The sequence below is a fragment of the Sapajus apella genome, unplaced genomic scaffold (genome assembly GCF_009761245.1).
Source record: "Sapajus apella isolate SASKATOON/1434 unplaced genomic scaffold, GSC_monkey_1.0 scaffold189, whole genome shotgun sequence".
NCBI lineage: Eukaryota > Metazoa > Chordata > Mammalia > Primates > Cebidae > Sapajus > Sapajus apella.
Window position 1 is genome coordinate 622,627 of NW_022437129.1, and position 27,114 is coordinate 649,740.

At 48.1% G+C, this 27,114-nt stretch overlaps 1 protein-coding gene and 1 pseudogene across 5 annotated transcripts in view; one reads left to right on the forward strand and one right to left on the reverse strand.

The window, feature by feature from the left end:
• EPN2 (epsin 2) overlaps positions 1–27,114 on the reverse strand; it is a 94,951-nt gene that overhangs the window by 5,510 nt on the left and 62,327 nt on the right. For all 5 annotated transcript variants that reach the window (XM_032269174.1, XM_032269171.1, XM_032269175.1 and 2 more), the window contains 5 exons: positions 19,560–19,672; positions 17,449–17,541; positions 16,324–16,498; positions 2,468–2,644; positions 1,719–1,805 (listed from right to left, as the gene is read on the reverse strand). In XM_032269174.1, coding sequence (XP_032125065.1) covers positions 1,719–1,805; positions 2,468–2,644; positions 16,324–16,498; positions 17,449–17,541; positions 19,560–19,672 — 645 coding nt within the window. The remainder of the gene's footprint in view (positions 1–1,718; positions 1,806–2,467; positions 2,645–16,323; positions 16,499–17,448; positions 17,542–19,559; positions 19,673–27,114) is intronic.
• Positions 5,082–5,581, forward strand: LOC116543537 (annotated as a pseudogene).

The window sequence follows — 27,114 nt, forward strand, 5'->3', positions numbered from 1 at the left end:
ACAACAGCAGCACTTACAGCAGCAAAACCTGAAATCAACCTAAAATGTCCTCCCCCAACTTAGTGAACTAATTATTGCTGAGCCATAAAAAGAGAGATAATATAGTGACAAAATATTTTAAATAAGTTTTAAAGTCATGAATCTTTTAATTCATAACAGTTGAGGCAAGGGGCAGGAAAACTCTATCTAAGAATATGAGCTGAGCAAAAAAAGACTAAAAAAAAAAATCCTAAGAGCTCAGAAAAAAATACTGGAAGAAAATAGAGTAGCTGCTTCTTTCATAAACTTTTCCTTTTTCCAAATTTTCTACAATTTAGAAATTCCAAATTGTATGAGTCCAAATTCGCTAAAGGATTTTCTAAAACTAGAGATTTTTTTTTTGAGACAGGGTCTCCCTGCGTCGCTCAGGGTGGAATGCACTTAATCATGCCACTGCACTCCAGCCTGAGCCATCAAGGCTCACTGCAGTCTCAATCTCCTGGGTCAAGGGATCCTCCTGCCTTAGCCTCTTGAGTAGCTGGGACCACAAGCAGGTGCACACAACCACACCTGGCTAATTTTTTATATTTTTTTGTAGAGACAGGGTCTCACCATGTTACCTAGGCTGGTCTGAAACTCCTGGGCTCAAGCAATCCTCCCATGTTGGCCTCCCAGAATGCTGGGATTGCAGGCGTGAGCCACTGCACTCGGCAGGGGATTAAATGTTTCAAAAGCTGACATGTAACAATGGCCAAGCTGCCTTGTCACTGAGGCACAGAGGGGCAGGCAAGGACAGGTTAGGCTCTACTTTGGCCTGCAGAGAAGATACATGAAATCTTATTAATGCAGCAAAGGAAAGACCCAGAAAAGCAGCACATTCTCAAAGCTGCCTCTGGTCTCCCAGCTGGGAGCTCCTGAACTGAGATGGGTTGGAAGTCAAAGGGGTCGAGTGGGGTTCAAGGGTGTCACACCAGGGTCCAGCCAGGCTTGTGGCTGCAGCTGGTGGGAGGGCTAAAAGAGAAGGAAGAGACTGGGAGAAAGGTGATAGGGAAATGGTGAGGACAAGCAGCATAAGCCGAGAGGAAAGAAAAGAGAGAAGTTGCCATGCACGGCTGGGAGACGTGGCCCAGAGATGCACAGAGGCTGCCACACTCCAGTCCAAATAGGGTTTGTGAAGAATGCAACCAGGCCTTCTCCCTCTGCCCCTCCAGGCCCACCTTGGCCCACAGACCCCTTCTTTCTGCATCCACCTAATACCCACCCATCCCACAGGCCCACAGGGGAGGAAAACAGGTCTGCAGACTGGACTGTGGGTCTGCTGGGCAAGAGCTGTCCCCTGATCAGATGGGAGGTGACAACACAGGGCAGAGGCTGGCCCCACTGATGCCCAAAGGTGGCTGTCTGGGGAAAGGAGGCCCTCTAGGAGTGGAAGTTGGCAGGAGGAAGGTGAATGGAAACGCTGCATACAGCTGGAGGTGAGGCCCACTCTGAGCTGGAGAGGCCAGGGCTGTGGAATCCGCAGGAAGCCTTCCGGCTTCCTAACCTGAAGGCACAGTCCTGGGGGACTCCAGCTCGAGATTTTTAACTGTTGATGTATGAATTCTTAGAATTACAAGACTCAGGCTCCCTAGATCAAAATACAAAGAAAATGCAGGAAGTTGAAGGGTTTATTACTTCTGCAATAACTGAGCTGGTCAAATGCACGGAGGATTACAGAAACCATCATCACCTGTACATACCTGTTTTTTTTGAAGTCCGAAGGTTGTCAAATTCAGAAAAGTCGTCTTTAATTGTACCATTCAGATTACTGAAGAGCTCAAAGGACCCTGGGTGGACACAGAGGCCAGTGACTGGGGGCACCTCACAGGACTTCGTGGCAACTCCACTGCCCAGTGCACACCCTCAGGGTGGGCTGGCAACAGGGGCCTCTCCCCGCTTACCCCGCCTCATGGAGAACTCTGAGAGCCAAAGAGGGCAAGATAGGCTCGGGTCACTGGAGGGCTGAGAGGGAGACAGGGAGCCTGGCCTCCCAGTACAGGATGTGGGAGGCCCACCTGCTACTGCTTCTACCACCCCCACCCCAAAAGGGAAGGGAGTGCTGGCAGTGGTGGAGGTACATCAAGCTGGGTCTGGTTTCTTGGATGAGGGTCTGTAGGAAGTCACCAGAAGGAGTGCCCAGAGGCCAGCGCCCAGGACCCCAGGGGTGAAGACAGGAGCCGCAGGCTGTGGGCCCAGGGCAGCCTCCACTCACAACACCCACTCGGAATCCCCCTCAATTTGAAGGAGGGAGGTGCTGGTGCACAGAGCCTGGGAACTTGAGCTCTCATACTGGGGTGCCTGGGATCTGGCGATCAGGAAAAAAGGCTAAGGGGAAGGAGGGGAGCAACTGCAAGCAAAGCAACAGGGCTGACGCTGAGTACCGGGAGTGGCTGCAGGGCCCATGGACTCTCAGGGGCCAGGTAGGAAAGTGGGTGGGTGAGGGGCTCACCAGAGACAGACACGGGCTTGGTGGTACAGACTGCGCCCCACGCGTCAGAAGCTGTTTTCCCAGCACTGGAGGCAGGCTGCTGCGAAGCTGCCCAGGGGTCTGAGCTCTTCGGGACAGATTGTGTGCTGGCTCCAGTGGGCGCCCCCCATGGGTCAACGGAGGCAGCTGGCTTGGTACCTGTCGGAAGGCAGGGTGTCAGGGCTCAAAAATGCCTGAGGGTCTGGGCAGCTGGGGTGAGAAGGGAAAAGAATACTGAAGGCCATGCCAGGGTCTGTGTCCTGTGTCAGGTGAGACAGACCTTGAAAGGGTACTATCCCATGCCAGCAAAGAGGGACACAGCTGAGGCCCAGGGCCAACAACCCTGGGAAGGGAGCATGCTAGGCCAGGACGGGCCAGGATAGCCTCTCCCTGGCCTCCGGTAATGACCAGAGGAAGCAGCTGAAAGAGGTCCTCTCCAAGCTCCCCACTACACAGGGGGCTTGCAAAGGCTCCTGAGCTCAACTCCACTTCAATGGACTGTCTGAAACAAGCCTATCTCCCTCCTCACAGAATCCAGGCTCCCTCCCCCGACAAGGGGCCCCAAGCAGCGTGCCCAGCTCAGCCAGGCTCTCTAGAGGCACAGAGGCATCCTCTTCCCCACATGCTTTGAGTGGTTTCTGCTTTCTGACAGAAGTGTATGGAAAATGGATGAGTCCTGTACAAAAAGGAATAAAACAGCTACATACTCACCACCGAACTAACGCAATAAAACACTTTCAAACAGGGAGTGACAAAATCAATTTAGTGGGTCACAACTGGCTTAAAAAAAAGAACAGAAAAAAATAAAAGGAAAAAAACGATAAAAAATAAGAAAACACAAACAGAATCTACAACGTCTGAAAGCATCTGATGTTACGTGTCAGTGCTATGCTGTGCATCTTTCACTCCTGTGGAGACAGAAATTCGTGTATATGTAAGTACAAATAAAACCCCCGTTTCCTTCCTTCGGGTGGAGCGCTGCAAGTGTTCAGACACCACTTCTGCCTCTCTGGGACCACCAGGTGCCTCCCAATGACATTCCTACCCCAACCATGAACTGTGTATTAGCCTTTCTCTTTTTTCCTTCTAGTTTATAAGAATACCTTTAGTTAGCTGTGCATATTTTCTGAATAATACACACACACACACACACACACACATTATGTATATGTATGTGTGTCTAAGTGTATGTGTGTGTATTTATTTACCACAGAGTCTCACTCTGTCACCCAGCCTGGTGCTCAGTGGTGCAATCACAGCTCACTGTGCCTCCACTCACCATGCTCAAATGATCCTCCCACCTCCGCCTCCCAAGTAACTGGGACTACAGGCATGTCACCACGCCTGGATACTTTTTTTCTCATTTTTGTCGAGATGGGGTCTCTGTTGCCCAGTCTGGTCTCAAACTCCTAGACTCAAGCAATCCTCCTGCCTCAGTCTCACAAAGTGCTAGGATTAGAAGTGTGAGCCACTGGGCCAGGTCCCTACTTTCTGAACTTTATATGAATAGAAGCATACTATATACATTCCTTTATGGCTGGCTTTGTTCACTCCACATTTGAGAGAGTCATCTGTGTTGAGGTGGAGCTGGAATTTGTTTTGTTCCATTCTGTGAAAAAAAAGTCACAACGGATTCCTCTGTTGAAGGATACTCATTTGGTTTTGCTGCTTGTTCCTGTTCATATGTATACGAGTTGCTGGGTCATGGGTACCTCTGCCTTCACTGAGGAATGCTACAACTATTTCCACATGGTGGTGTGAGCTTATGTTCCCTCAGCAGTGGGTGCCTCATAACCCAGGAGTTGCCTCATAACCTCTCTGATGCTTAGTATTAGTTTACTTTCCCAGGTGTACTAATCTGTTAGGTCGAAAAGTTATTTGACTGTGGTTTTGATTTGCATTTCCCTGTTCTTTAATGAGGCTGGGCATCTTTTCATATATTCATGGGTCGCTTATGATTCCTCTCCTATGAGGTGCCTGTTTGAGTCATTCTTTTACCAACCACCCCTTAGGGTACCTTCTTTTTTTTTTTTTTTTTTTTTTGAGACGGAGTTTCGCTCGTTACCCAGGCTGGAGCGCAGTGGCGTGATCTCGGCTCACCGCAACCTCCGCCTCCTGGGTTCAGGCAATTCTCCTGCCTCAGCCTCCTGAGTAGCTGGGATTACAGGCACGCACCACCATGCCCAGCTAATTTTTTGTATTTTTAGTAGAGACGGGGTTTCATCATGTTGACCAGGATAGTCTCGATCTCTTGACCTCGTGATCCACCCGCCTCGGCCTCCCAAAGTGCTGGGATTACAGGCGTGAAGGGTACCTTCTTATTTTTACCTTATTACAGGTTACTTTAAAATCTTTTGGTGAAACTTAATCTTTTTAATTTTACCCTTTATCTCCCACAAGAAATTTGTACAACTTTTGTAAGATTTATTCCTAGTAACTTAGTATTATTCCTAGGAACTAGTATCTTTTAAACTTTTCATAATCTATTTATTGTTATGTAAAGAAACAATTTAATTTTGTATACTCTTTTGTACCCAGCAATCTTGCTAAAACTGTTAATTAGAAGTCATTCCACTCTTTCGTCTGGGCTGCCAAGATGCCACCCAGACTGAGGAAGACGCGGAAACTTCGGGGCCACATAAGCCACAGCCGCATCGGCAAGCATCAGAAGTACCCCGGAGGCCGTGGTAATGCTGGTGGTATGCATCACCACAGGATCAACTTCGACAAATACCACCCAGGTTACTTTGGGAAAGTTGGTAAGAGGCATTATCACTTAAAGAGGAACCAGAGCTTCTGCCCACCTGTCAACCTTGACAAATTGTGGACTTTGGTCGGTGAGCAGACACGGGTGAATGCTGCTAAAAACAAGACTGGGGCTGCTCCCATCATTGATGTGGTGCGATCAGGCTACTATAAAGTTCTGGGCAAGGGAAAGCTCCCAAAGCAGCCTGTCATCGTCAAGGCCAAATTCTTCAGTAGAAGAGCTGAGGAGAAGATTAAGGGTGTCAGGGGGGGCCTGTGTCCTGGTGGCTTGAAGCCACATGGAGGGAGGTTCATTAAATGCTGAGTACTTATTAAAAAAAAAAAAAAAAAGTCATTCCAATTATTGATTCTGATAATAATTCAAATAACTCTTAATTCTAATAACTTATCTGTATAAATTTCTTCATATTTTATGTACAATCTCATCACCTGCAAATGATAACTGTTTAGTGTCTTCTTTCTAGTCCTTCATACTTTTTTTTTTTCTTTTTCTTGCCTTACTGCACTGGCTAGGATCACCAGTCACATCATCAAATAGAGGTGCTGGTAGTCAGTATCCTTGTCTTGCTCTGGATGTTACAGGATCAATTTTCAGTATTTTACCATTAAGTTCAATGTTACCTATAGGCTTTTTTTCACTTTTAGAAGCCCTTTAACAAGTTATGAAAGTTCCCCATTATTCCAAGTTTTCGAGAATTTGGAAATTAATGGCTAATGAATTTTGTCAAATGGTCTCTGCCTCTACTTAGATGACCACATTTTTTGTTTTAATCTGTTAATATGGTACATTTGTAAATTTTCTAATGAGTTGGTCTTTGCAAACAAAGTTCTTCATAATGTACTACATCTTTTAAAATATTTCCCTGGTTTGGGTTTTGTAAGTATTTCTTTCCTTAGGATCTTTGCATCTATATTCATAACTAAACTGGCCTAAAATGTTTGTTCTCACACTGCACTGCCCTTGTCTAGTGTTGGTGTTAGGGTTATGCTAGTCTCATACGAAGAGTAGGAATATCCTCTATTTTCCTGTTCTCGAACGGAGTTTGTATAGAAGTGGAATTGTTTCTTGAATGTTGTTAGTACTACCAGCAAAGCCTTCTGGGTAGATTTGCAGAAGGGGAGGATTTTAAAATACTGATTCCATACCTTTCATGATTACAGAGCTATTTCTATTTTTAGGTTTTTTAAATTATTCTTCAGTTAGCTTTACTAAATTTCCTTAATTTTATCCATTTTATCTAAGTTTTTGGATTTGTATGGAGCTGACCAAAGCGCCAACCTCTCACTCAACATGAAATCTTTTGTCTTTTGTTTTGTTTTTTCCTTTTTGTGGAGAACGGGGTCTCGCTATATTGCCGAGGCAGGTCTCGAACTCCTGGGCTCAAGCTATCCTCCCACCTCTGCCTCCCTAAGAGCTGGGATTACAGGCGTGAACCACAGCGCCCAGCACTCAACATGAAATCTTACATCTACGTTGTTTCATTCCTAATGCTGTTCGTGCCCTTCCTCTTTTTAAAAAATTAATCTTGCCAGAAGTTTTTCTATTCCTCTTTTCAATTATTGACTTTTCTTTATGGATACTATTATGTGTTTATGTTCTTTTCATTAATTTCTATCTTCATCCTTATTCTTTCCTTTTACTTTATGTCAGCATCATGCTACTCTAACCTCACTGTATCTTTCTTCTTTACTAATGTTAACATTTAAAGCTATAAATTTGTTTTACTATTGCTTCAGCTGTCCCACAGATTCTTACATTACAATATATTATTATTTGGTTCTAAATATACCTGACTTTCATTATAATTTTTTCTGTGACTCGAGAATTTAGAAGTGTTCTTAAAATTACAGGTATATGAAGTTTTTCTACTTATCCTGTTAACTGATTTCTAACTTAAGTGTATTGTGATCAGAAATTGTATTATATGTGATACCAATTTTTTGAAATTTGTTGAGACTAGCTTTTCTACCTAGGACATTGTCAATTTTTTCCAAGTATTCTGCATGTGACTGCAAAGAATGTATATTCTCCAATTGCTGGGAACAACAAATTCACAAGCTTGTGGATTGTGCTGCTCAGATTTTCTTATATCCTTATTACTTCTGAAATGTTCTCCCACATTACCTCCTGTTTCCGATGTTCTTCATTCTGTCCTGCAGATCTGAGTTTCCATCTGTTTTTCTCTCCTAGCAACCTAAAGAACTTCTCTTAGCATTTCTGTGGTGCAGATGTGCTGGCCACAAATCCTCTTAGTGTTTTATTACCAGGAGATGTCATCCTTTCACCTTTACTCTTCAAGAACACCTTCACTGAATACAGAACTCTGGGGGTTGGCAGTTCTCATTGCTGTTGTTGTTTCCAAACTTAAAATATCTTTTTTAAAATTATCGATTCTTGGAAGAAAGATGATTTTACTAGCAATGGCTTTCTAGGTTGACTGTGTTTTTCCTTCAGCACACTGAAGACTCTATGCAACTCGGACATCTACTGTTGCTGTCAAGAAATTAGCTATCCATTGAATTGCCGTTTCTTTGTAATGAACGGCCTGTCCTCTGTAGGTTTATCAAAGGTATTTTCTTCTTCTGGTATTCTGTAGTTTCCTGATGATATGTCTAGGTGGGGATTTCTTTATCTTGCTTAGGATTAACTAGGCTTCCTGGATCTGAGAAGTAGCATCTCTCCAAAATTCTTGAAAACCCTCAGTCATCTTTTCAAATATTAGCCCTTCTGAAAACCCAAACAGATACGTGTTAGATGTCTTCACTCTGCTCCCATGTTTATCCCCAGTCATACTGATTCCCAACTGCTTTCCAAATGCCTGGCACCTTCTGGGCCTCTCTAGCCCTCTTATTTTCTCTTCCTACCTTTTCTGACTCCTCTGGAATCCTCCCCTTGCCTTTCTTTTAGGTCCTTTATCATATAGCACCATAACTGTTACTTAACTATGAGTCTCCCATGGACTGTGAGGTGATGGCTACCTCCAGCCCTGGCACCAGAAATGAGGGTGGCACCCAGCAAGCCTGTGACAACCTGGCTGATCTCTGAGGCTTAGAGAAAGGCAGCAGAAGGTGGCAGTGACATGTCAATCTCAGAAGACTAGGGAATGTTCCTCTGAGTCTCCGAGAGAACTAGCCTCTGTGCTACTGCTCAACAACAGACAGGTGAAGAGGAAACTCCTTGGCTTTCAAAAAGATGAACCAGCTGCTAGCCATTCTACATGTAGCTTCATGCATTCTAGTCTCTGAAATGCTGAATGGCTTTGATAAGGGCCTATTAAGCCATACCAACCACTCTTTTTTTTTTTTTTAAGAGACAAGTTCTTGCTTTGTCACCCAAGCTGGAGTGCAGTGGTGCAATCACAGCTCACTGCAGCTTCAACCTCCTAGGCTCAAGGGATCCTCCCCCTTTAGCCTCCCAAGTAGCTGGGACCACAGGCACACACCACCATGCTTGGCTGATTTTTTATTTTTTGTAAAGATGGGGTCTCCCTATGTTGCCCAGGCTGATGTCACAGGCATGAGCCACCGCACCTGGCCCACCAGCCATTATCTTCATGGCCTTTTTCACTTTTGGCTGGGATCAGCTGCTGGCTAGCTGAGGCAGCACAGGAGGGAGAGGAAAACAGTGCTGCCTTCACTCCTTTCCAAGCTTGCAGTGGCAGCAGGGGACAGGCCAGGCCAAAGCAGACGTCAATCTGCAAGCTTCATTCCCAACATCCCATGGACACTCGTGCCTTTCATTTCCTCGTGGCCTGTCCACTCCTGTTTGGACTTAGGGCTTCTCCTGCTGCTGCTCCAGAACCCACCACTTTCTAGAGGCTCCAGAAATAACTGTTTCCATCCAGAAGCTCCTTCTGACACTTCACTCCTCATCTTCCAGTGTCTCATGCAGATCACCCACCCCGGGGACTGAAGCTGCCCTTGCCAGTTCCATCTCTGCTTGACATGGGGAAGGGCCCATCAAGACACTGAACCTGCCTCCTGCTGGAATCACACTGTGGAGACAAGCCCTCGCTCTAACCCCCTGCAAAAGGACACTTTGGGGGTCCTCAGCTCTCTGTCCCAGCTGGAAGTAAGTGGCATGGTGGAAATGACGCATCAGGGAGAGGGCTAACTGCCAGCCGAAGAGCTGTGGTGTGACTTCAGTGCTGCCGTGACAAGGACACAGGAAGACCTAGGGCCCAGCGCTAGGCTGATTCTGGCTCCCTGCACAGCCTGGGGGAGCCAACATACATTCTTCACGCACAGCCCAGCCGTGCCTGGATGACAGAGGCTGGAGCCTCAGCTTCCCCTGCAGCCCTGACTGTGCGTCGTCCCCCCTGCACACTATCCCACTCCCCAGCTACCATCCCTTCCCACTTGCCTTTGTCAGGAGCCATGCCCTGGTTACTTCCAGGCCCCACTCTCGCTTTCTCCTGCAAGGGTGCCCTGGTTCTCCTTGGGAGAATTCTCCCCTCACCCACTCCCAGTCAGGCTCTGAGAGGGACAGACCCTGCCCTGGCAACAGAGATGAGTTCCCACTGGCTAAAGTCAATCTGCAAAATGCCCCCAACTCCAATCCCCCATCCCCAAATCCCAGAAATGGTACCGGAGCTACAGAGAAATCCTCTATCTCCTGGGCTGTGTGAACTGGACTATGAGGTGGGTACCCAAGGCAGCCACTGTGCTTGCCAGAGCAGAGGCTTGAGCTTCTGGGGTGGAAAGCACAGTAAAGGGGGTCTGACTCTTGGTGGTCACCTCCTAGCCACTGGTCAAGCTGAGGGCAGCATCACATGTTGACCAAACTGTCTCCCCTGACACACTGTGTGGGGAGCTTGCCAGGAAGGCCTGGCCCCCACCCTGCAGCCTCCATGCCAGCCCGCCATGCATTCCCCACTCTAAACCCAGCTCAAAGCCCTTCTCAGGGCACTCACGCCACTTGTGTGTATTTAAGACTGCATCTGTCCCCCTTTCCAAAGCATGTGCTCCAAGAGAATAGGGGCTGGGTCTGCTTTGCTCCCCATCCCCGAGAACCAAGCCTAACATGGAGGGGGTGCTCCATCACTAACTAGGGATTGAAGAGAGGTCACAAGGATCAAGGGAACCACAGGACCTCAGGCTGGCAGAGACTTTGCAGTTTATCTGCATCTCTGCACACTGGAGTTCAGTGACCACTTCTAACAGGTTCTGGATGAATGTCTGGTTCAGGGGCTCAGAAACACAACCAGATAAGAGTGGCCCATAATCTCCATCCTGATGATCTAAGACATGGAGCTTTCAGGTGTCTTAGGCTTAGTGGTATTCACGCACCCTGGCACTCAGGGGGCACCAGACTAGTCTAGGTTCTCAACCATGCCTCTTCTTGGGAAGCTCTTAGGGATTTTAGTAAAATACTGATGCTGTCCTCTCCATACACTCAGATTCTGGGGTCGGCCTGCGCATTTGAGTTTTTAGAAGCTCCTGAGATGATTCGAATGGGCAGCCAGGATGCATAAGAAACACTGAGCTCTGGGTGCACTCAGACCCCTCACCAAGCCCTTCCCACAAGTGAGGCGCCATCTGAGGGCCCAGCTCAGACCCGCAGGCCTGAGTGGGCAGATGCGTAGTGGAGGCGAGCTCCGGCCTCCCACAGTCATCTTGCTCCATCCAAGCAGCATCTCATCAGCAGTCCCCAGTCCTGGCCCCAGGACGGCCCCTCCCTCTGAGACAGAAACACAGCGAGCCACTAGAGCCAGCATGCGGGTCACAGGCAGCCATCAATGGCAGGAGACAGGGCAAGAGGCAGGCCTGAAGACAGGGTGACCACATCCCCCAGAGTAGGGATGTCTGAGCCATGATTTCAAAAATGCGTTAAGAGTTTGCCAGGTAGACAACGAGACACAATATAAAGATCAGACATTTAAAGGAATCTAGGCTGCCTGAGCCCCTGCAGAGGCCCTCACCAAATAGAGAGGAGTCTCTGAGCTCTGCTCAGACTCCCAGGTGCCCCAGGCTTCACCTTTCTGACCTCAGTCACTACATACCTGGGCTGCCTACAAAAGTAGAATCTGTCCTTCCATCCAGACGTACTCTCAGACAGTAAAGTTCTAAACACAGCTTAAACCCATAGGTTTGTATCTTTAAGAGTTAACACAAGGCATTTTAACATTTCTAGAAGAAATTTTTTTTTTTTTTTGAGGCAGGGTCTCACTCTTGCCCAGGCTGGAGTGCAGTGGTGTGATCTTGGCTCACTGCAACCTCTGCCTCCCAGGTTCAAGCAATTCTCCTGCCTCAGCTTCCCGAGTAGCTGGGATCACAGGCACCCACCACCACACCTGACTAATTTTTTGTATTTTTAGTAGAGATGGGGTTTCACTATGTTGGCCAGGCTGGTCTTGAACTCTTGGCCTCATGTGATCCATCAAACTCACCCTCCTAAAGTGCAGGGATTACAGGCATAAGCCACCACGCCTGGCCAACATTTCTGGAAGAATTCTTTCTACTGGGAACTCTGCAACATGTGCAGTGTCTCCACTGCATGAGTTCTGAAGCACTCTCCATGAGCCAGCAGCATGCTGACCCACCATCCAGGGCTCATGGACCAGACTTCCACGTGAGAACCCCACACTGCAGTGTAATGCCACCTGAAACTATTCCAGAGACTCTCTGACACCTCCAGTTAGCCTTTACGGGTCCTGCTTCCACTCTGGAATCTGTTATTAAAATAACAAACAACAGCACTGCTAAGAATTTTTTAACTCAGCAACTGTATCATGCACAATGTTGAAACCAACAAGTTTTGGCTCAGAAAGAAACCCCTACTCCTTTTTTTGAGATGGACTCTTGCTCTGTCACCAGACGTGAGCGCAGTGGCGCAATCTCGGCTCACTGCAACCTCCACTTTCCGGGTTCAAGGAATTCTCCTGCTTCAGCCTCCCGAGTAGCTGGGACTATAAGCACATACCACCACACCTAGCTAATGTTTATATTTTTAGTAGAGACAGGGTTTCACCATGTTGGCCAGGATGGTCTTGATCTCTTGACCTCGTGATCCACCTGCCTCAGCCTCCCAAAGTGCTGAGATTGCAGGCATGAGCCACGGCGCCTGGCCAAGAAGCCCCTACTTCTATAGCCTGTATAAACAAAGTTGGTCACAGCTCAGACAGCTTTGGATGTGGAGTGAAGTATGTGCTTGGATCAAACCCTGATCACCTCCAAATCATCCAGGTAATCATGGACAAGCTGCTTGGCATGGGTGAGCTCTGTCTAGTTTTGCATCCTGCAAGTGACGCTGGGGACCTATCTGTGTGTTCAGGACACAGCAAACTGCTGGGGTGAATTCAGATTACACAGATGGGCAAAGCCCCCCAGACACATATACACAGTACCATGGTCAGTGTGACCTCCTTCTTTGCTGTGTGCAGGGGAGTCATGGAAGACCATACACTATGGTACCTTGCTTTCTTCAAACGTGACTCACAGACAAAATCACAAAGTCACGAGCACTCCCTGAGGCTAGCTGTGCCCTCAGGGAATGCCTGCTGGCTCGGGGAGGCACTGGGCATGCTCCTCCTCTATGAATGGATAGATTTGCTGCAAGGCTTCTCTCTGTGCTGTCTCCCTCCACATCCTTGGCAGGGTCCAGGCCATGCCACACACTCGATCAATGCTTGTTGAAAGCTCAAGTGAATGAGAGGAAAGGAAGATGGAACCAAGGTTTGAAAGATCAAGCAGTTTCCGGCCTCTTCTTCACAGGGAGCCTGTGTCCTGGTCGCCTCCCACCCGCCAGCCTGGCTCATCCCAAGCCTCACAGATGAATATTCATGTGCAGAGGGAAGCAGTCACAACTAAGGGGTCACAGAAGAACTGAGCTGTGCAGAGGTCACCAGGAAGCCAGCAGCACCACCTGCTGCTGCCATGGCGGAAGGCAGCTTCTGTACCAGCACGGGTGGTGGGCGGGAGTGCAGAGAGAGGGCTCCAGCCAGCCAAGGTCTTCTGAATCAGCAGGCTGTGAGCCCTCCTCAGACCAGGTGGCTGCTTTGTGTGTCTGGAATAGAGGAGGAAGTGCCCCAGTGACCTGGCAGGCTTCAACCTCCCTCCTTTCAGCCCGGAGCATTTCCTCCCAAGGCCACTTAGCCAAGCTGCCCCTAGTGCTGCTTGGAAAGAACTGGTAATGATGGGGCTCACTACAAATGGTGGCTTTCAAAACAGTGTTTCTTTCATCCAGAGGGCACAGCTAACAGTGTTACAGGAAGAGACTCCAATCTTTCTAATATATGAATGTGTCTCAGAATGGAGGGGTGACCCTGAAAATGTGCACTATTGGATTTAACTAGATGCTAAACAATAAATCATACCACGGTCTTGCTCTGAAGCTGTGCTGACAGAACGTGGAAGCGGAAGGTGTGCTAACATGCTTCAGCAAATGCAGGAGCTAGCAGAGGGCCATTCTCCTGCAGAGCTGGTCAGCACCACCACAGAAAATTAAAAGAACACTGTGACTTTAATGTATTTTTCTATTTAAAGCAGGGTGCTTAGAACTGCAAAACACTCCTATGAACATCACCAGGCTGCTTACTGAATGATGGTACAGCCTGGTATTGTTCAGAATTTCTAACAATGCCAAGAACTGCTCATGACACTACAAATTGAAATACACACATACACACATGTGTAATTATATATAAAATATAGCCTCGACTAAGTAAAAACATAATGCCCAGAAAAAAAGACAGCAAGCAGACGAGCTAACATTTTAACAGTGGCTATCTCTCCAGGTTGAAATTTACAGTGACTTTTCCAAGACATGCCAGGGCCACAGAAGGACCTTGCAGCAGTCCAGGATGGTGTGACAAGTATAGGACATGGTGCCATAAGCACTGAGCGTGCCCCAAACCTACTAACAATGTCTTTGGGCTTTGGTGGCCTGTCTCTTCCCCAAGTCACTGGTAATAACGCCAAGTGCGTCAGAACCAAGAAGGTCCTGGGTTGGGCAAGTGGCAAGAGATGGCAAACTGGCAGGCAACAAGCCACATGTGCCCATCCTCAGATAGCTTTTAATTAGCTCCAACCATATTCTTAATTTTAAAAATTCACAGCCAACATTTAAACACTAATAGATTTCAAAAATCCAGGTTTCTATCTTCTCTTTAAAAAAAAACTGCATTTATAATAGCCAAAATGTGGAAACGGCCCAAATTCCACATCAATTGCTGAATGGTTAAACAAGGTGTTGTAGATCCATGCAAAGGAATATTATTCATCCACAGGAAGTCATGAAGGACTGACACATGCTACAACACCGACGAGCCTTGAAAGCATGATGCCAAACGAAATATGCCAGGCACAAAAGCCCACATAGTGCACAACTCTGTTTCTATGAAATGTCCAGAGAGAATCCCTGGAGATAGAAAGCACATCAGTGGTTGCCAGGGGCTGGGCATGCAGTTCCTTTCTGAGGTGAAGGAAATGTTCTGGAATTAGATAGGTGTTGATGGCTGCATAACATTGTGAATGTGCTGAAAATCACTCAAATATCCACTTTAAAATGGTTGAAATAGGCCGGGTGTGGTGGCTCACGGCTGTAATCCCAGCACTGTGGGAGGCCGAGGCTGGCAGATCACTTGAGGTCAGGAGTTCAAGGCCAGCCTAGCCAACATGGTGAAACCCCATCTCTACTAAAAATACAAAAACTAGCCGGGTGTGTTGGCGCACACCTGTAATCCCAACTACTCAAGAGGATGAGGCAGGAGAATTGTTTGAACCCAGGAGGCGACGGTTGCAGTGAGCCGAGATCATGCCACTACATTCCAGCCTGGGCGACACAGTGAGACTCTGTCTCAAAAAAATGGTTGAAATGGTGAATTTTATCTCAATTTCTTAAAATTTAGGAGGGTAGATTCATGTGGGTGGCATTCCTAAGTGGGCAGCAGCATCTGCACCTACTCCACCACTCCATACCCCTCTGCTTCTCACACACTGATTTTTCTACAGGGAACTCCCTGCCTCTTGGTGCCTGGCCACCTTCTCTTCCCTGGGGACCCAACAGAAGTAGCCGTCCTCCAAAATGCTTGCCTTACACTCCCTGGACTCCTATACTCCATCTCATCTCACCCCAGGATGCTCTCACCCTCCACTGAGGCCTGGACTACACAGTATGACTACTGTACTGTGTTCCTGTCCTGCCGGCTCCTGAGCAGGGCCCTGACAACAGACAACAGCGACAATAATCACCTGCTGTCTCAGGGATCATGCCCAGCAGAACACAACCTGTCATTTGGTACATTTCAGCAAACATCTAGGGAGACGAGTTGAACACAAGAGACGGTTCTAACTGAGAGAAGCAGAGACTCCAAGAGATACAGGCAAGATGCCACAAAATATACAAAGTTCCCAAACAGAAAGCCCACAGGTCAGCCATGCCCAGTAGGGTTTAGAGCACCAGGAGGGGCCTCCAAGGGCACCGAGCCAGGAAGCCTTCACAAAGCCTGCTGGGCCACGCTCCTCCCCAGTGATTAAGAAACTCATGCACCCAAGATCATCAGCCAGATCAAACCAGTTGTGTCATGCTCACATTTTGAACTTTCTTACATTTCACGTTAAGCAAAACTTTAAAATATTCATTTAGCCTATTAAATGGATTTTTTCCTACTGTTTTAAGTAACAAGTAAGAATTATAGCAAATGTATCCCCTTTTCATCAGCAGTGGTGGTAAGCACATCATCATTTCCAGCTAATTACAGCAGCTTGATTTGGATATTCCACGCTGTGTATTACGGTTCCTTAAGCTGGGGTGCTGGGCGCAATGCTGAGGCTTCAGGAGTTGAAACGTGTCCCAGAGAAGGCACAAGGCATTTCTGATGCAAGTGGGAGGTTGAGGGGAAATCGACTTCCTTCTCCCAAAGCAGAAAACCATTCAAAACAGAGAGAACACCAGGCCACCATTCTCAAGGAGGGGGGTGAGGGCCGGTTGGATGTCACTGCTGAGAGCTGGAGGAGCCTGGACACCCAACACAATCCACCAGACCCAACTAGGTGAGAGACAGCAAGAAGCATGGCCCTGCCCCTCACCCATCCAGCAGGCAAGCACGGGAGACCAGTGGTGGGGTCTTTACCAAATGATGGCCAGGGGTCCGAAGTGCTCGCAGGAGCCGCTGGACCGCCCCAGGGATTGGTCTGGTTAGTGGAGGCCGACGGGCCCCAGGGCTCCGCTTTCTGGGCTGCAGGGCCTGAGCTGGGGAGAGCATCCATTAAATCCAACAGCGTAGTCTGCTGTGGGAGAGAGCCACGCTTTTAAGAGAAAGAGAACGGAATAGGTTTTACTTTGCTACAGTTACAGCAAATACCCATAAACTAGCCATAAATATCACCCACCCGTACCTCTTCCTCCAGTGAAGCCCTCTAGGAGGTGCCGAGAACTTGGAAACTGAACCGTCCCATCTCCCTCCCCGTCCCGCCAGCTCTCCAGTCACAACAAGCTATTTACTGTCTGCCAAATGCCCCAACAGACCTCACAGACCTCAGGGCTCCACAAACTTTTCCAGGCTAATACTGGCTCCTTTCTGCCCAGGCTGTGGATGTCCTCCAGAACACCATCCCTCCCACCTGCCAGTCACCATCCAGGACCAGCCTAAGGGCTCTCCTCCTAGGGTTGCCTGCATGCTCCCTACTCCCAAGACCACCACATGTGTCACCAGGGATCATCATCATCATCTAGTCAGGAGTGAGGGGCTCCACCAGCCACAGCAGCACTGTAACAGGGGAGGCCAATGGAGCCCTGGGGCCTGTGGTGTGAGGAGGGGTCTGGTTCTTGACTAGATGATGATGAGCTCGTCAAGAGCACAGCCATGTCCTGGTCACCTCTACATCAAAGCAGGAAGCCTGGCACAGTGCTGACCAGGCAACCAGCACTACTGGGGGCACATCCTGGGGCAGGAAAGTGTTCTGAAGCCACTGGCACGTAGCTCACTTGACAGCTGCTGTAGCCACAGCTGCAGGAGGCAGGCGCTATCATCACCTCCATTTTACAAACGAGCAGACTGAGGCATTGGGACATTGTCTCCTGGTTGGTTCAGGTGTGCTTTCAGTCGCCTGCTCACCTGGCTCTTGCTCACTACAGGCATGAGGGTTATCTGCTGAGAACTTGCTGTGCATCACGCCCACCAGGCAAGTCGGGTGGGGACACTGGAGCAACAACTACAGGACCCTGTGAAACAGCTACCCTCCCAGCAAGCTCTTACCTCTTTCTTTTTTGGAATTTTAACTGTGTCCCTTCGGCTTTCTTCCAGGGCCATCTGTAATCTGAGGTCATCACCCCGCCTGAGGCGTTCTTCCTGTAGAGGGACAATGCAAACTGGTAATTGTAATAACATTGCTGGACAGAACAAAACCACGCTGGCCAGAAACAGGAAATGCACATTGTATGATGCCGTATTTCAAAGGAAGATTTCAAAACTATTTGTAAAACACAATTACTTTCAAATCCTGAATGTGTGTATACCCAGAAGGCTCCTCCCTCATTGCGACTCTTGTGACTTCAACCCCTTGGGGTCACGCCAGGGAGACTGTAGCTCAGGTACCACCGAACTGGGGAAAGGGGACGCTTAATCTAAAATCTTTTTTTCTCAAAATGAAAGCGGCTTTATAAATTCTTTCTCCTTATAGAAGCAATGTGCATCCTTATAAAACACAAATCTAACAACTCAAAAAGGAATTAGAAAGAGGATAAAAATGACATATCATTCCATCTCCACTGTGTGGAAATGGCTTCCGGAAAATGGCTGCCTATTTCTATGACTCCTAACAGAAATGATTCACTATCTTTTTTAAGGCAAAGTCACCATAGGCAAAAGACAGGGTTGTCCTAAGGTTTTATATAATAATTAAATATAAATAAATTCCTTATGTTTTTTCTTTTCTTATTTTTAAGAGACAGGGTCTTACTATATTGCCCAGGCTGGCACACAGTGGCTATTCACAGGGACAGTCCCACCACTGATCAGCACAGGAGTTTTAACTTGTTCCCTTTTATTATAAACATTAACTAAAAGGGGCTCTAACTGCCTGTCTGCCCCTGTGCTTCTCAGTAGACGCTACCACCATGCACATTCCTCCTGGGGTGCCATGGAGCCGCACGCATCCACATGGGCAGCTACTGGCGGCCTGTTTCCCACTGCAGGGACAGAAAGGTCATGACTGAGACTGCCCGCTGTCACTGAGCTTTAGAATGTTGCCAGTTATAGACACACAAACAATGCCAGGACAAACTTGTCTGTACTCAAATCTAACTGTCCCTAGTATCCCTCTCTGAACTCCAGCTTCTAAAGGAGAGGAATCCCTGTGCTGCCCCCTGGTTCCATCTACGTTTTTTAACCAAAGGTCAGTGGAGACAGCCCTGATATCTGCAACCAAAGGCATGACAATTTGTAAGGCCACTCTAATTACTCCTTTCCCTTCTCCCTGTTTTAAAGTAATGCGTGCTTACTAAAAAAATGAGGGCGGGGCACGGTGGCTCACGCCTGTAATCCCAGCACTTTGGGAGGCTGAGGTGTGCAGATCACTTGAGGTTTTAAGTTTGAGACCAGCCTGGCCAACATGGTGAAACCCTGATTCTACTAAATATACAAAAATTAGCCAGTCATGGTAGCAGGCACCTGTAGCCCTAGCTACTCAGGAGGCTGAGGCATGAGAATCACTTGAACCTGGCAGGCAGAGGTTGCAGCGAGCCAAGATTGCACCACTACACTCCAGCCTGGGTGACAAGAGTGAGGCTATCTCAAAAACAGAAGAAAAGAGAAGAGGAAAAGGAAAAAGAAAAGAAAAATGAGAACTGAAGAAAATTATAACTACACATAGTTCCGTTGAAACATAAGCACTCTCATTTCGGGAGCATTTCCTCCCAGCCTTTGTTTTTCTGCAAATCTCTTGCTACAGTCACCAAAGTGCTTGGCAGGGGCTAGGCTGGTTCCTGCCCCTCAGGCCTGCATTCCTGAGCTCGTCCTGCAGCCACCCTTCAAGGAACCTGTGCAGGTTCAGCTAACTCCGGGAAAGCCCAGGCATGGCTGTGTCTGTGCGAGTGTTTCTGGGAAGCTTTTTTAACTGGTTTCTTTCCTTGGGAACAACTTCCTGGAAAACTTTTCCTAAATGTAACTTTGCATGGGCTCCCTCCCTGACTGGGGAGGGACGGTGGGTAACAAGAATACACACTTATGGCAGCATGAAATGCCATCTCAGCAAGCATATCTGAGCTGTTTTGAAGACAGGGCTGTTTCTCCCATTGTCCTCCCAGTGGGCCACACGCCGCCCTGAGCATGGGCAGTCAATGCAGTGCAGACCTGCCTGGGGCACTGACCTGCTCAGCCACTTCTCTGCTCATGGCAAGTGCCAGCTGAAGCTGAAGCTCCTCTTCTCCACTAGTCTGGGGCCGGGCTTGCTCCAGCTCGGAGGACACTCGCGGAGAGGTAGCTGTCGGAGAAGACCAAGTCATCATATGCAAAAGACAAGGCCAATAGAGCTCCTGCACAGCAGTTTCCCAGACAGACCAGATCCCATTCCCATCTCAAACCCTCAAGGTCCCGCAGTGGCCCAACAATGCAGGCAGAGGAAAGGAAAGGCTTACAAATACTTCTATGTTAAAATCAAGTGACAGCCAAACGCAGCTTCTCAACAACAGAAGCCCCTGGAACCGCCCAAGAGAAGATGCCTTTGGGTGTGCAAACCTCAGCCGTCAAGCTTCAAGAGGATCAGAACCTCAGTCTTCACTGCAGATCTGCAGTGCTCCAAAAAAGGAACTAACTCAAAGACTCAAAGTATAGCTCTTGAACAGATGAACCAAAGAGTCATCCTTCAAACAGGTGCAGGGCATATGGAGACCAAGGACTCCACTCCAGGCACACCAATGTTTAAGAGTTGACCTTTGCCTCTCGTAGTGTTACTATGAGATCATGGAAAATTAAGCCCGCCCATTTCTGCAGTGACCCTAAACATTTCTGTTTTGTAAGCACCTCTGTACACTGACTAGAAAGAAATGCAGATAAAAATGCAAACACGCATGCAGACATTTTTGCTGTATACTTAGCTAGTTTAAACAGTTCTAAGCAGCTCCTGGAAAGACAGCTTTGTTTTCGTTTTTGTTTTTTGAGATGGAGTCTTGCTGTTGTCAGTCCAGGCTGGAGTGCAATGCCACCATCTTGGCTCCCTGCAACCTCCGCCTCCCAGGTTCCAGCGATTCCTCTACCTCAGCCTTCCAAGTAGCTGGGATTACATGTGTCCACCACCAAGCCTGGCTAATTTTTGTATTTTTAGTAGAGACGGGGTTTCATCATGCTGGCCAGACTGGTTTCAAACTTCTGACCTCAGGTGATTCACCTGCCTCGGCCTCCCAAAGGGTTGGTATTATAGGTAGGAGGCACCGCACCCTGCCTCAAAGACAGTTTTTATTGAATGAATGAGACATGAAGTCCTAGCTGATATAACAAACTCCAAATGGAGTCTTGACAGTCACACCATAAACCATGGTGATGAGGCGTCACAGCCATTGGGATGTTTGCATGGATGAGGGAGTCTGAATGCCTCCAGAAATTATTGTAGAGTTCTGGAAGTATGTGCCCACCTCTGCCCCATTTCAGGAAGGATCTACAGCTTCTCAAAAACTCTCAGAGCAAGACCTGCCCTCTGAGAGGCCTGAAGCCACTGCTTTAGCTGGTTCCTCACCCTTCCCTCCTCCTGGGTCTCTGTGCATGCTGTTCCCTCAGCACACCCACCTCCTCTTTAGTATTCAGAGCTCAGCTTCCCCGACCTGGTCCTTCCCCTCCAACCTGATGCTGCGTCAGACTCCAGACCTTTCCCTTGTAGTACTCACCCCTGGCTGACACACACCTGTTGGGTAGAGGCTTACATGCATGCATGGAGACGTACATGTGCAGGTCGACAGATGGACAGATAGACAGCTACAGAATTCAACTTCATGGTTAATGGGTCATTTTAAAATGCTCTAATTGTGCCAGGCGTGGCAGCTCATGCCTGTAATCCTAGCACTTTGAGAGGCTGAGATAGGTGCATCACCTGAAGCCGGGAGTTTGAGACCAGCCTGGCCAATTTGGTGAAACCCCATCTCTACTAAAAATACAAAATTTAGCCAGGCGTGGTGGCAGGCACCTGTAATCCCAACTACTTGGGAGGCTGAGGCATGCAGATCAGTTGAACACAGGAGGCAGAGGTTGCAGTGAGCCAAGATCACACCACTGTACTCCAGCCTAGGTGAAAGAACAAGATCGCATCTCAATAAATGAATGAATGAATGAATGAATGAATGTTCTAATTGTGTATTAGTTTACTTCCTTCTTTCATTATATCTATTCTAGGAAACCTAACTATCAGGATTTACTCACCTAGGTGTTGCTTCTGCCTTACTTTCCAATCTACATTTGCTTCTTAGGGTTTTCCTCTTTGGGAGAAACTAAACGGCTGGGAATAATTACTGACAAAGGAGGCTTTCAGATGGCTGGGCCATGGCTATGGTGAATAAAACAGAGGAAGGGGCCTAAATGCAATTCAGGCCACAGACGTGATCCACAGAACCAGGGGAGGCAGGAAGAGGCTGCTTCTGGGCAGAGGGCTGAGTTGGGGCTGGGCAGCAGACTGGGAACTTCTCTACCATGTGAGGTTGCCAAGCAGAGGCATCACCCTATCATGAAATTCTTTAAAACACACAAAACATATAGTGATAAATTTACTTTGAAAAAACCAGCAACCAGTGCCTCATGGGCCTCCTCTAATCTGCATGGACAGGCCAGAAAGGTGCAGCTATAAAAACACAAATGTATTTTTCTTTTCTTCTTCTTCTTCTCTGCTATGTTCTTAGCAAACAAATGTATTTTTCTAAATGAAATAAAGTCAAATCCCATCCTAGTGTATCACTCAATTATATTTTCCAAAGTTGTTTTGTTTTTGTTTTTGAGATGGAATCTCACTCTGTTGCCAGGCTGGAGTGCAGTGGCGCAATCTTGGCTCACTACAACCTTTGCCTCCTGGGTTTAAGCGATTCTCCTGTCTCAGCCTCCCGAGTAGCTGTGACTACAGGTGCATGCCATGACGCCCAGCTAATTTTCGTATTTTTTAGTAGACACAGGGTTTCACCATGTTGGCCAGCACGGTCTTCATCTCTTGACCTTGTGACCCACCTGCCTCGGCCTCCCAAAGTGCTGGGATTACAGGCGTGAGCCATCGCGCCTGGCCAAATATTTTCCATAGTGTTTCTACAGAAATAAAGCAAGAGGGTAATGAAAAGTCCTCAATCCTTAACAACTTGATTTCTTAGTAATACACCAAAACAAAAAGTCTATTTTTTATTGGCTTTGCTCCCAAACTACACCTATGCCAATCAGAACTCTCAAGTTTGGGCTTTCCTATGTTCAATAAGATGTCACCATCCACATGGAAGAGAATAAGGGAAGCCAGACAGTTCTAGGGGGACTCTTCTGAACTGATCAGAGCACTCCCATCCAAATCATTAACCACTCCAGCCCAGCCTCTTTCCTGATAAGGAATCTCTGAGGCATGGTTCACAAAACCCTTGCTTTATAACAAATACTGCATTTCTGACATCTTCCATTTACTACCAAATGGAAACCACAAACGAATCAAGTGGAAGGCTCATATCCCACCCCACCCCAAAAAAAGTACTCTAGTAATCAAGCCCCATCCTGGCAGGGAAGCTGGTACTGGGTTGCACAGCCACTGTGCCTGTTACACACAGGTTGGAGGGAAGAGTGGGCGTGGGGCTCTGAACTGGACCTGCTGGATTAGTGAGGCCTCCTTTGTCCTCTGAGCTTTCTAGCACATCTGCAAGGCCAGACTAGCTTCAAATGCAAATGTACATGTTTATGTCTACCATAACCGACACTGCTAGAATAATGCACAGCTTGCATATACTGGCTCACCACATCATAGCTCACCACATCAATGTGGAAATTAAGACAAAGGGTATTCCCCTGAACGCTGTGGTTTTTATAAACGGATGTACAGCTCTCAGTTCTGCAGATGGCAGAATTCTTGGCCACCATCCCTGAACATCAGCTGAGCTACACACAGCAGGTCTGAGTTTCGAGGGAGGATTCCAGCAGAGATATTCTTGCCTTGGTGACAGCAACTCAGCTCCACAAAGGGCCTCTTGTGCCCATGCACATGACAGTGAACACAGATGTCGTTGTGAGACAGGCCTGAATGGGCCCTTCTGACCAACTGAGCCTGACCTTGGCTCTGCTCTGAGGATCTGAAGGTTCAGAGCTCACAGGGACCAAGGGAAAAAGCAAGTGCTGGCGGATGCGCCACTCTCGCACTGCTGCAGGTTGCTTTCTCTCCCAGACACTCACTGGAAGGAAGAACGGGAATTATTAGTTTAAGCTCATCACTGAAGTAGCATCAAATGAGCGGACCTTCTCCGGTGACGGCAGCCTTTTGCATTACAAACCCCACTGGAAGAGACCCAAGTCTTCACTTGCTGTGGCCAAGAACTGTAACCACAGGTAGGCCTTATTTCTATCCTTTCCAGTCTGTCACACTGGCTGAGAAAAAACCTAAAGTGGAGAGGCTGAGTAGGAAGCCTGGAAAAATCCAACGTTTCCCTCAAAATACAATAAAAGGAAGAGCAAGAAAGCTCTCCCAGCTCAGACAGACAAGGGTCTCTTCCACTCAAGTCCAGCCTGTCTGCTCCAGGGACTGCCCTGCAGAGTCTGGGTGCCTATGCTCTATGCTGCGGGAGAGACATCCTTTCCCAAAAGTGCTCCTAAAACAAAGTGTGAAAGATTTTCTAATAAAGATGCTTCAATGGGTCACTTTCATGTAACTGTGAAAGAAGTAAGGCAATCAAGTTGGTAGAAAACCAGAATTATCAGCTACACTTTGAAATTTTCCTAGAAAGTACAGAAGCAGCATCTGCCAGTCACATAGTGCTGATTAAAGTGCCTCCTTAATCTGCATGGATAGGTCACAGAGGAAGAAAGCTACAGTTACCAAAAACACAAATGTAGGCTGGGCGTGGTGGCCCATGCCTGTAATGACGTCACAGACTTTGGGAGACTGAGGTGACTGGATCACTTGCCACCAGGAGTTCAAGACCAACCTGGCCAACCAGGGTAAAAACCCTGTCTCTACTAAACATACAAAAATTAGTTGGACGTGGTGGCACATGCCTGTAGTCCCAGCTACTCAGGAGGCTGAGGCATGAGAATCGCTTGAACCAGGGAGGCGGAGATTGCAGTGAGCCAAGATCGCACCACTGCATTCTGGCCTGGGAAACAGAGCATGACTGTCTTAAAAAAAAAAAAAAAGTAAAAAACCCCCCACGAATGTATTTTTACATCTTACACCACATGGAACAGGACCCTACCATCAAATGGCTCTTCAGTGGGCAGCATGACTGCACAGGGACATGAGCATCACAGACCCTGTGGGGAAGGCAGGGTGAGGTCCTGGTCTCCATGAGTCCCTGGGCTTGGTCTGGCAATGGCGGGCACACAGACATGTCTGACAGCTCAGCAAAAATGAAAAGCTGCCAGGCCTTGGGGGCCTGAGAAGACCCCACATGGGCCCAAACACTGCCACCACCTCTCACACCCTGTGCATGTCAGCAGAGGGAAGACCAGAGAGTGGAAAGGGCACTGGATGGATCAATCTTGTCCCCACCGCTGACCAGCAGTGGGAGTCCATGTGACAGCCTGACCTCTATGAGCTTCTGCTCCCACATTGGTAAAATGGGGACAGTGGGGCCTATGGGAGGAGGTAAGCAGCGACCTACAAAGGGGTCAAGAGTGCCGGGATGCAGGTGGCTCTTCCCTGTGGATTCCAGCCCTGCCCTGAGTTGGTGCTCTTTCCTCCATCCATGAGCACCAGACCACCTGACAGCTAGGCTCTGTAGGCACCCCACCTTCCACCTCACACACAGAAATCGTGGCCCTTCCCAGGCCTCCAAGGAACAGGCCTGGGGCTGCTTTCTGCAGGGCTGGCCTACTTGGAGGGAGCGGCTAGGGAGCCAGCGCTGAGCCCGTGGTCAGCATCCACCAGCCAGTGGCCAGTTCTCCAATCCAGCTAAGTTCCTTCCTCTTTACTATTGAACAGCAGCAAAGCACTTCCTTAATGTGGTGACATCACTGACATCATCCTGTGGTTCCAGGGGCACTTCCTAAATCAGCAACAACCTTGGCTACTGAGAACATTCTCGCTGCTTCTCAACACAAGAGAGCGAGCTTCCAGGGCCCTCACTTTTCCTCCTCACAGGGAGTAGTAGTGAAAGCTGCTTTTAGTCTAATGAGGCAAATTACAAAAAATAAGCTCAGATTACACCAGGTAATATTTAACAGGAATATAAATACGTGATGCAAACGCCAAAAAGGTGTACAATGAAAAATGCAGCGAAACACGACCACAGCCAGATCACTGTCCAGCCACAAGGTGGATGCGACTTTACAACACAGGGACAAACCACAAAGCCATCTTGTGCTGTCGCCAATGCTGGCACTACCAGTGGCGGGAAGGCTGCCTGTCAGGTGACGTCATACCCCCAGCCATGACAGTCCCAGCAAAATGCTGATATCCACAGAATCCAGACTCTAGCCGTGATTCCAGTTCATGGGAAGCTCAGGGTTGGGGCCAGGCTGAGCACAACGAGGGGCAGTAGATGGACAGATCCAGGCCAGGGACAGACACCCCGAAGGCAGGCTGGTCCCGAGGAATGGGGAATGTGCTGCCGTGATACAGACTGCAGGGACAGGATGGCCAGACTCAGCCTGGGGTCCTGACATGGCCTCATGTTACACTGATCAGCAGCAAGACACTTTCAGACAACTGGTAAAATGTGACCGTGACTTCAGTGTGAGATGCTGCTGCTAATTTCCAATTTTGTGAGGTATGTGGCTGTGTGTGACAGTGGCTGTATGACTCTCCAGGAAGAGATGTGTACTGGAAGTATTTGGGGGAGGAATGTGAGAATACCCACAACTTATTCTTAAATATCTCGGCATAAAAGGAAGTGAGAGCCACTCCTCTCATCCTGTCCCACTGCTCTCCCCAGAGGAAACAGCTGTTCACATTTTCTTGTGCTTCCACCCAGAAAAGCTTCTGAATGAACACTCCGTGTGTGGATGCCTGTAGCGCACTTCCCTCTCTGACACTTGCCCACAGGGAACCCTTCCTCCCTGCCCTGTGTGCTTCTCCCATCTGAGCCTGACCCCAGGCCAAGTGTCATCAGCCTGTGTAGGTACCCCAGTGTGGCAGGCGAGAGCACAGGCCCTGGAGTCCCCACACCTGGGCTCAGATTTGGGCTCTGGCACTTCTTGATGTGTGACCTTGGCCTAGGTCAGCTGTCCCCAACCTTTCTGGCACCAGAGACTGGTTTAGTGGAAGACAATTTTTCCAAGGCCAGGGGTGGAGTGGTAGATGGTTTCAGGATGATTCAGCCACATTACATTTACTGTGCACTTTATTTCCATTATTATTACATTATAATATATAATGAAATAATTAGACAATTCACCATAATATAGCATCAGTGGGAACCCTGAGTAGTTTTCCTGAAACTACATGGTTCCATCCGGGGGTGATGGGAGACAGTGACAGATCATCAGGCATTAGATTCTCATAAGGAGCACACAACCTAGATCCCTCACATGCATAGTTCACAAGAGGGTTTGCGCTCCTATGACAATCTAACGCCACTGCTGATCCGACAGGAGGCAGAGCTCAGACAGTAATGCAACCGATGGGAGCAGCTATAAATACAGATGAAGCTTTGGGTCCATGGTCAGGAGGTTGGGGACACTTGGCCTAGGTGATTACCTTCTCAGTGTCTGTTTTCTCATCTGCAGAAGGAGAACCTGTGTCCCGGGATTGTTGTGGGGGAACAAATGAGT